Below are 10,751 nucleotides of genomic sequence, written 5' to 3' on the forward strand. Positions count from 1 at the left end.
ATGATAGGCGCTACAAAATCACGTAATACAATCATACAAGTACTCTCTCTGTCCATGTTATTTTTCTAAGGGAAAATAATGATTATTGATTCTTTCCTACACTATAGATCGAGAAATTTCAAAACAATCCCCTTGATTGACATATCAAGTGACATTCTCGTAATTATAATGAAACATATACAATCAAAAATTTGCAATGTACAATATATTTTATATTTTTAAAAAATAAAAATAAAAGAAATTAATTTTAATGTTAAAAGATATTGTATATTTAAATATGTAGTTTGTATATTTTGACAATTTATTTGCGAAAATACCCCTTGATATATTTTACTCGCCAATCATGTAGATTGACTGGGCGGAGCTCCTATAGAATATAGTAGAGAAACAAATGTCAACATCGTGATAAAAATGGTATGGAACAAACTCAAATGACAAACCAAAAAGGAAAATGTCAAACATAAGGAGAAAGAGTATTTTCATTGTGTTTATAATAGGGCATGGACTGATTAGATAGACTGATAAAAGCGATGATATATTTAGGGTTGTACTCCGAACTTCATTGATATTTAAAAGTGATAATACTGTAATAACTAATACTCCCTCTGTCCAAAAATTATAGTTCTGTTTTATATTTCGAACGTTCAAAATTTATAGTACTATTTTCTTATTTGGACATTACTTTTCCCACTTTCTCATACATTCTCCCAATTTCACATACACTTTCCAACTTTCCCATATAATGTCCCACTTTCTCTACATTATAATCCACCTTACACTTTTTCATACACTATATTTCACTTTCCCACTTTCACATACACTATATTCCATTTTTCTTAAAACCCGTTTTACGTCGTAAAAGATTTGTCCATGTTCATTGCTCATTCATTTAACATATTGGACAATTGAACCGCCGGCTCGATAAACAAACACTCAAATCTCCGTCCGGTGTTACCAAATTTCGCGTTTTCCTGATTGAATAATAGGGTTTGGAAAAGAGCAATTATTATACGGAGTATAAAAAATGGGGGTTTTTATTCGTCGCCCCATTCCGTTAAAATCGCCCCAATTTATTGTGTGAATGTACGTTTTTTCCCTTTAAATTGATTTCACCCCTCCCCCCTTTCACCCATCCCCTTCCTCGTCCCTACCCCCTTTCCCTGTACTTTACGCCGGCACCAACACCACCCTTATATTTTACACACCACCACCACCCTTGTACCTTCGCTCATTCCTCCCCTCTTTTGCCTCCATCACCGCACACACAACACCCCCTTCACTCGTCCCTCCCCCCCTTTCCCTCCTTCATGCCAGCACCCCTGTCCACACACACCACCACCACACCACATTTTCCCTCCATCACCGCACAAACAACACCGCCGCTCCCTCTTTACCCATCACCTTTTTTTTATGAAATTCAAATTCCCGCGCACGAGATTTACGCCAGTCACCTAGACCACCGCGCAAACCCGGTGCGCTGGAAACACGGGAGTCAGCGCGAATCTGGTACGTTGCCCCCTTGTCGTCGGTGTAAAGGGTGTGCGTGGTGTTCATGGTTTGTGGCGCAATTCTCGTGCGCGGGACTTTGCATGATGGATATGGGAGTGGCGCACGAAATTTGCATGGCTTCCATGTCCACGGCACAAACTTTGTGCGCCACTTCCATGTCTTCCATGCACAGAATTTGCGCCATGGACATGAGACTGATGCAAATTCCATGCGCCACTCCCATGTCCACCATGCAAATTCCGTGCGCGGGTAATGAGTAATAATAAAAAAAATGTACCATTTTTACCTCCTCCATTGATGCTACAAGTCGAAATTCCGGCGTACTACTTCCACGACTAAAACCACTACGTGAGCTCCCCCTCCAGCTTCTTTGATGAATTATGAACAAAGTAACGTTGGCAACAACTTTTACTGGCGAGATTACGAGTTAAGGTAATATAATGAGTTAAAGAGAAGAAAAAAAATTGCACGCCGGAATTTAGGTTTTTCGGCCACTTTCCGGACACCAGGCTGGAGGGGGGTTGAGAGAGAGGTGAGGGTGAGGTGAAGTGAGGTGAAAAGGGTAAAAAAAAATGAATGAAGGGGTAAGTTTATATAAAGGCAATTTTATACTGTCACTATAAAAAATAGGACATTTTTAGCGTGCGCGGGCGACAAATAGCGATACCCTACAAAATAAATACGGAGTAGAAAAAATTAAACAGTAAATACAGAAATTATTCCATAGTACTCTCCTCTCCGAGTCTCCGTAGCTGGTTCCTTTGGCCCATGCAATATTATACTCGTATTTATTGTAGCTTATTTTTGCAGAGGCAGAAAAAAAAATTAGTGGGAGAGAGAGAGAAGAGAAAGATAGAGAGAGAAAGAAGAACAAAGTTGCGGATTCTCAAGCAACTATCTTCTGGAATCTTCTATTTGAGAGCAAATCCTTCTCCCTTTCTTATCGCCAAATCTTACTTGGGATTTCTTGTTTCTCTCTCCTCCTCCTTCTACCATGTCTTCGCCGTCTCAAGCTTCACTTCTGCTCCAAAAGCAGCTCAAAGGTTGTTAACCCCAATTCAATTTCCAATTGATCTTTTTTCTTTTAGATTTAATTTTCGTTTTGTTTAATTGGGTTTTTCAAATTGGGATTTCTTTTGATTAGCTGTATGTGAAAGATTGTTGATTGGTTTTCTCTGTTTTGCAGATCTTTGCAAAAACCCTGTTGATGGGTTTTCAGCTGGATTGGTGGATGAAAATAATCTGTTTGAATGGAGTGTTACGGTTATTGGGCCTCCTGATACTCTTTAGTAAGTTTCTTGTGTAAATTCTGCAATTTTTTATGTGTTTCTTTGATATCTAGGGTTTTAACTTTATGTGAATTTAGCGGGGAATTTGGTGAATTTGTTTGATGATCTTTGTTTGAAAATGAGTGGCTGGTCTCAATTGTTGTTTTGGTGTTTGCCAATTGATTTATTTTCTTTTGTTGCTGTCGAATTGAGTGTTGAAGATCCTATTATTATATTTTGCTGCCAATACGTTTGATTCTTTTGGGTGATCCAATGTGCTATTGTAGTTTGTTCTGTTTTGGATGATTCACTTTTTTTGGTTGTTAGATGTGGTAGTTCAATTGGTTATTTTTGATGATTTTGTTGTCAGATTCTAATCTTTCATGGTATGAAATTGGATGATAATGTCTCGGGGAAAATTGATAGTTTGTAACTGCAAAGAAATCCCTAGAACCAGTAACTTCCTTCATGCATTCGTTATCTTTCGTAGTTGGATTATGTACTTACAAGTTAAAAACCTTCTGCTGTGTAGTGAAGGGGGATTTTTCAATGCCATAATGTCATTTCCGCAGAATTATCCAAATAGCCCACCGCAAGTGAGGTTTACATCGGATATGTGGCATCCTAATGGTTGGTTGATTCTTTGATTTCCTTTGGCTTGATGTTTCCCTTGAAATCTTGTGTTGTGCTGAAAGATGTGCATTGGTTGAATTTCACAGTTTATACAGATGGCCGGGTTTGCATATCAATTCTTCATCCTCCTGGTGATGACCCAAATGGCTACGAGCTTGCAAGTGAGCGATGGAGTCCCGTTCATACAGTGAGTGTTTAACGCATTAGAACTTGTCATTTTTCTCATGCTTGACTTTGACTTGTGAAGTTCATTTGATAAGTCTGATGATGTTTGAATATTGGACTATTTGAGAGTAAAACAGTCATCTGCAAATGTATATTTATATCTATGCTATCTAAAATCTGATTGAAACTTTGAAAGAAAAACGTACCTGCAGCCCTTGCAACATCTATAAATTTTGTCTTGTGAATGTAATTACTGGATTCATTGGTAGTTGCTATGTTTTATTTGATCATGCCTTCAGACTGTCTTACAAAGTACTTCCTCCGTCTTTTAATAGTCGCAACGTTTGGACTTTTGCCACTATTCATATAATCTATTTTGACTATTCGTAGTGTTTTTTGTATAAGATAAAACATAGTCATGTGGGATCTTGTTAGATTCGTCTCAATGTGTATTTTCAAAATATCAACTTTTTATAATTTTTGCATAAAGAGAATTTAAGATATAAATGATCAAAATTGTGCATTGGCATGCGTGAAACTAACAAACGTTGCGAGTATTAAAAGACGGAGGAAGTATATGAAATCGGTTTGTATCAGTTTTAAGTATACTTCCCTCCTTTTCCGAGCATAAATGGCTTCTTATACTTATTATGTTGCTAGACTTAGCTGAAAGGGCATAATTCTTGGTCAGTAGTGGCATTGATGATTGAAAAATAGTTTAAAAGATCATCGCTATGATTTTTTTGCATCTGATATTCTTTGTATTAGATTATGAGGCTGTTTACAGTTTACTTCTCTGAACTTCCACCCACTCTTCCTTCCTTCTATCTTTCTGATTCCCTGCACCTTTTCAATCTGATATTTGAAGAATGGCCAAGTGCTTACACTAGTTTATGTTACATGTCAGGTGGAAAGCATAGTTCTTAGTATCATATCAATGCTTTCGAGTCCTAATGATGAATCTCCAGCAAATGTTGAAGCTGCGGTAAGTTCCATCTATTATTTCTGTTTTAGAGATTCTTATACTGGGAAGATTTTACATTTTTTGTCCACTTGATCTCAAGTTTGCTTATACTTAGTTGGTTAGGGTCTGGTGGTTCTCATGAACAGATCAAGATAAGTATATGGTCTAATCAAGCTGATTTTAAACCCTTTGGTATTATTTGATCAGTTCAGCTAGACTAATTTGTATTTACATCCCTAACTACTTTTGTGGCCTTTTTATCATTACACACTGAGAATGGTGGACCTCCTTGCTATAATGGCTACTATGTGATCAAGTGTTTTGTGGTTCTTAAGGGAGGAGATGTGTTCTCCTAGACTCTTTTATTTTCAATTAGAGCAGATTTTCTAAGGGGGGGGCTGTGTTCTTGTAGACTCTTTTCTTTTCAATTAGAGCAGATTTTCTAAGGGGGGGGCTGTGTTCTTGTAGACTCTTTTCTTTTCAATTGGAGTAGATTTTCTTAGGGGGAGTTATGCTGTGTGCAATTTGCAGCTGTGGAGTATTACTGCCGAGCAGAACACAAGAAATAATAGGAAATCTGTGTTCTCATGTCTGATTGTGTTTACTTCCAGGATAATTTGGTTTAGTTTGGCACGCGTACACATTAATAGATTATCACCCGGTGAACTAAAGTTATGTTTTGTAATTTTGCAGAAAGAATGGAGGGAAGACAAAGATCTGTTCAGGAAAAAGATAAGCCGATGTGTAAGGAAATCACAAGAAATGCTGTGATACACCCACATGGCTGCACATCTCTAAAGTTATCTCACCTGCTCTGGCCTTGATTAGATGGTTGCCATTCTGCTTCTATGCGATGAGAAATTAGAAGAAGAACGAAATCTAATGTGGCATCTGTTTTTATAGATCAGATTAGTCATTTTAGGGGGTTTTGGGTGGGATCAGATTAGATTTCTGTCAAAACTGCCTCATGTGCGCTGTTAGATTCATAACATTTGATGTGCTTGTGCCTTTTTTTTGAGTCGTAATGACAGTATAACATATGTGTTTTATTATGTTGTGGGAATTTTCTGCATCATTCATTATAGCTATTAGCTAAGCAAAAATTGCTTAATGCGCGATAAGTTGCTAACAGAACTCTTATGGTTCTTTCTTGTTGCACTATTATCGTATTATTGGTACATACACAACACAATACTCTGTAGTATTGTTGTACTGTCAGTGTACTGTTGGCACATAGAGTATTGTCATAGTATTGTAGTACGCGTCATTGTAGTATGAAGTTTTGTCGTAGTAACCCATAAGTCTATACGTATTGACGTCAATAGTATTGTCGTACGCGTCCTTATAGTATGAAGTTTTGTCGTAGTAACCTATAAGTCCATACGTATCGACGTCAAAGAAATGTTGTCCAAATTAAGTTAATCGAATTTGCATTTATTTAAGTACTAGGTACGTAATTTGTTGCAGTTGATATTTTGAGTCGTGAACCAAGCAACCAACCGACTATTCATGGAATTAAGCTTTTCAGCTTTTCTTCAAAAAGGGTACACGATATTAATTGATATTCACAACATGGCCCCACACGTGCCGACAGTTGGGGCTATTGGACCCTAGATTTTGCTTTACGCTAATTGGGCAGTTGTGTTTTATTCTTTCCTCCTTTGGATGCCAATTTCGGTAGTCAAACTTTAGTCTTCTTCGTATTTGTTCGACGGAGTATGATTCCATCTCCTTATGCCTATTTCCGTTTCTTAAGTGTATGCAAATGTTTTATTAAATAATGGGGAAAAGTTACTAAGATATGAAAGACTAGATTTTTGTATACTTTGGGGAAAAGAAAATAAAAACACTTGATGAATTAATAGTGTATTTCTTCAGTAACCAAATGAGCTATTGTATTTTTCGCTCTTCTAACAAAGAAAGTTGAAAACACGTAAACAATCAAAAATGGTTTTGGATCCTCTAGAGTTTTAAAATAACTCTACAAGGTAGAGTTTGAGATTATCAACCATTGAATAAAAAATCAATGGTTCATATATTATCTTTCCAAAATTTCCCCTATTTTTTCTAATCAATATGAGTCATTAATTTTAAAATGTATGATTTAGATACAACTCTACCTTGTAAAGTTTTATTAAAACTCTAGAGAATCCGGACTCATTAAAAACACCACTCATATTACGAAAATAGTCTAACTAAAAGAAAATTGGGCTACTACCTCTTATTCCTTGTGTATGGTACGAGATACGTTTAACGTATCATACTCCAAAAGACATTGTCATATCCTAGTCTTCTTGCCAATTCTACCCCAAATTTTTGTCGCACCAGTCTCCGCCAAATCAGAAGTTCAATTTGCTTCGGATCTTTTCACAGCTGCAGATCGCAATTAATGCCATCCCACGAGTGTATTTCATGTACACTTTAATTCTTATTAATTTGTTATATCCTTGTATTTACCCAAAAGAATATTCCCTCCGTATTTTTTTAAGAGATACACTTGTCATTTTTGGTAACTTATCAACCCACCACCTAATTAAATAATATATCTACTACGCTTTATGACCCACCATCCAATTAAAAAATAATTTTACAACTACACCCACCCCACCCCCACCTCCACCTCCACTTGTTCAAAAAGACATGGTCCCCAATGTACTTATTTATTAAAATATCTACCCCAACCCCACTTCTTTTATTCTTCTTAAGACCCGTGCCCAACCAAGTGTATCTCTTAAAAAAATACGGAGGGAGTAACTTAAGTAGTACACGTGATTTTCTTTCCTAATTAATTTAGAGATAGACAATTGACCTTAATTTAGGTTAATAAACTAGTATAGTACCCGTGCGATGCACGTTAATTTATGATCTAAATATCAAATTTGCATGACATTTAAATTATAGGTATAGACAATTATTATCAAAGGAGCTGAATAGATTTGTTACTGCCCTCATTGTGTCTTATTTATTTAAAAAAAAAAAGTTAAAAACATAAGTGTGCATAGATTTTATTCCCTTTCATCACTCGAGTCAAACATTCTCATCCATCCTTTATTTTGATAGTCATACCTACTTAACTCGCGCCCATCATCTACATTAATTACCCTATCACTTAACATCTACCCCCGCAATGTACTTTATGTGGCTAAATATGACTTGGAGTCAGGATGGGATTGATGTGGAGGATTGTCCCTTTGTACTTGTACCCGCCTAAAATTTCCATCTCCATTTTAAGCCACCACGATAGGTACGATACTAATCTCCATCTCTCTCCCCCTCCCTCGCCTAATAAAATTTATCTCCGCTATCACCCACCAGCCTTAAACCTAGTCATAGACACGATAATTTTTTTTAAAAGAGAGTTTTAAAGTTTAAAACTCTATTTTAGAGTATTCGACAATTCGGTTGTCTGGTTAGAGTAATTGAGTAAATAAACAAAATAGTATAATATGTATGCTAGTAGTAAAAAAATGTTGATATATTCATAATCAATTAGATGAAGGATAAACGATGGTGGGCAGGTCCAATCTAAAGTCTGTCCATAATCACCCTGTCACCTACGGCTGATACATCAAATAATTTATCCTCATCACCACCACTTTTCTCCATCTAAGCCCACTTGAGGTGGAGGGAGGGGGAGTTGTCTCCCAAAAAAGCCCCTTTAACAATTCGATATCCCTATATTTGGTCAAATTCACCTTACCTTTCAACTAATTTTTGAATATATTGACATCAATTTATTATTAAAATGTTTTTGTGATTAACCATAATATTAATTTCCCCTCTTTTTGTTAGTAAATAAACAGAACAAAAATATAAAATGTAGGCTATTAGCTAAAAAATGTTGATATATTCATAATCAATTAGATGAAGGATAAACGATGGTGGACAGGTCCAATCTAAAATCTGTCATAATCACCCTATCACCTGCGGTTGATACATCGAATAATTTACCCTCATCACCACCACTTGAGGTGGAGGGAGGGGGAGTTGTCTCCCAAAAAACTCGCCGCATTAACAATTTGATATCTCTCTATTTGGTCAAATCCACTTTCACTTTCAGCTAACTTTTGAATATATTGACACCAATCTATTATAAAAATTGGTTTTATTATCAACCATAACTCTACATATTTAGGATGAAGATTATTTATAATAAGTACAAACTAATTGTTTATATTAAAAAAGAGACAAATCAATGAGATATTTTCATCACCAAGTTGATATCCTCTCTACTTATATAATTTATTTTTTGAAAGGTAAGGAGAATATACTTAAGAGCCCCTCCGCACGAGAGACACTGCTAAGTAGTCATTACAAATAATAGAGGACAAACTTTGACTAGTAGTAGGATCTATATACATATTTTCACTAATTAGATGGCCAACATTAGCAATCCAATTAGCTGCCGAGTTTGCTTCTCTGGAAACGTGCTTGATTTTCCAAGTGTGAAAGAGGCTAAGAAGGTGAGTGATGTCCGTTATGATGTTGTTGATTTTCCAAGGTGCCGCCCATAATCCTTTAAATGCGTTGATAATGAGAAGGTTGTCGCCCTCAATCTGTAAATGATCTATGTTGAGTCTTCGCGCTTCCTGAAGTACTTTATGTAGAGCTATTGCCTCAGCCATGAAAGCCTGTGTATGACCAAGGTTGAAGGTACAAGCAAATGTAGACTTTCCAGTACTATCGCGGATAATAATTCCTGATGCTGCTGACGTAGATTTACTTAAGCCGTCGAATTTGACTTTGAAAGCACCCGTCGGAGGGGGGTACCAACGAACCATGATAGGGGAAGATGGTGGGGGAGGAGTAGTGGAATTGTGTGAGGTGAGAGGGGTGCCTTTAAGTTGGTGATGGTCGATAATAACTCGAGACTCCCATTCATGGTAAGCGGAGTATACTTTATGAACAATTCTGAAAGGATTGAAAGAAGCGTTATTAAAACACGGTTGCTAAACGCAGCCTAATTTTACTTGACGCAACCCTTTTTACTTTCATTTTTTTCATTCTAAAAAAACTCTATATTTTCTCTCAACCTTTATTGATATTATTTTGGTTCAAATACATTTGATTTTTTAGTGTCACGTGTAGCTAATCAAATTAGAATTTATATTTTGATTGCAATGGACGATATTTTTTACTGGAAGACCATGGAATTGAGGTAATTTTTGTATTTTTCCTATTTTTTTGAGTATTTTCATGCAATTGGTATGAAATAAATACTTATATTTTATACAGATTGAAAATAATATAATTAATTATTTCTTACAGATTGAATAAAATATAATTAACTATTCCATACAGATTGAACAAAATAGAACTAAGTATGACGTACAAATTGAACAAAATGATGATACTAGTTCTTTCAATTGTCTATAATGAAAGAGTTGTCTGCTGGTCATGTAGTGGTTGTTTGTTATACATTAGTAGTGTCGTAGTGATGATAGAACTTATTTATGTTATGTTCAATTTTGAACGGAATTATGTTTTGTTCAATTTATACGGAATACTTAGTTCTTTTATGTTCAATCTGTACGAAATAATTTATTATATTTTGTTCAATTTGTACGAAATAGTTAACTATATTTTGTTTAATCTACAAAATATAAGTGTTCATTTCATATAACTTGTATGAAAAGACTCGAAAAAACGAAAATTACCTCAATTTCAAGTCAAAAATGTCGTCCATTGCAATCTGAATATTTATTCTAATTTGATTAGACGTGAAACTAAATAAAAAAATCAAATTTATTTGAACCAAAATAATATCAAAAAGGAAAAATTGATTCTAAAAATACAACCTTTAAGAGATCTGCTTAAAAAGGGTTGACTTTCCGTTTAACTAAGAATAACACAACATTTTAGACAGGTCTTCTTTTAAAGGGCTCCCCTCATAAATGACTTGCTATAATAGGTAATATGAAAACCAACCTCACAAATTATACAATTTTTCTTTATATAATTAACAAGATGATTTGTAACCTATTACTTACTTTAGCAAGTTATTATAGAGGGGAGTCTTTTAAAAGAAGGCCAGATAAACATAAAGTCACCCCTTGAAGTAGATCGCTTAAAGGTTGTATTTTTAGAATCAATTTTTTCTATCAAAAAAGGTTAAGAGAAAATAATAAAGTGAGGGTAGAGTTTTTTTTTTAGAATGAAAAAAATGAAAGTAAAAAGGGTTGTGCCAAGTAAAATCAGGTTGCACATAGTAC

General features: G+C 35.3%; 1 protein-coding gene across 1 annotated transcript; it reads left to right on the forward strand.

Annotated features, from left to right (window-relative positions):
* Positions 1-2,315: 2,315 nt before the first annotated feature.
* Positions 2,316-5,591, forward strand: LOC110796568 (ubiquitin-conjugating enzyme E2 7). The gene is made up of 6 exons (XM_022001628.2): positions 2,316-2,552; positions 2,696-2,798; positions 3,310-3,407; positions 3,497-3,597; positions 4,483-4,560; positions 5,233-5,591. The coding sequence occupies exons 1-6, from the start codon at positions 2,504-2,506 to the stop codon at positions 5,308-5,310; spliced, it is 507 nt and encodes a 168-aa protein (XP_021857320.1). The 5' UTR covers positions 2,316-2,503; the 3' UTR covers positions 5,311-5,591.
* Positions 5,592-10,751: the final 5,160 nt, after the last annotated feature.

The sequence above is a fragment of the Spinacia oleracea genome, chromosome 6 (assembly GCF_020520425.1).
Source record: "Spinacia oleracea cultivar Varoflay chromosome 6, BTI_SOV_V1, whole genome shotgun sequence".
In the NCBI taxonomy this organism is placed as follows: Eukaryota; Viridiplantae; Streptophyta; class Magnoliopsida; order Caryophyllales; family Amaranthaceae; genus Spinacia; species Spinacia oleracea.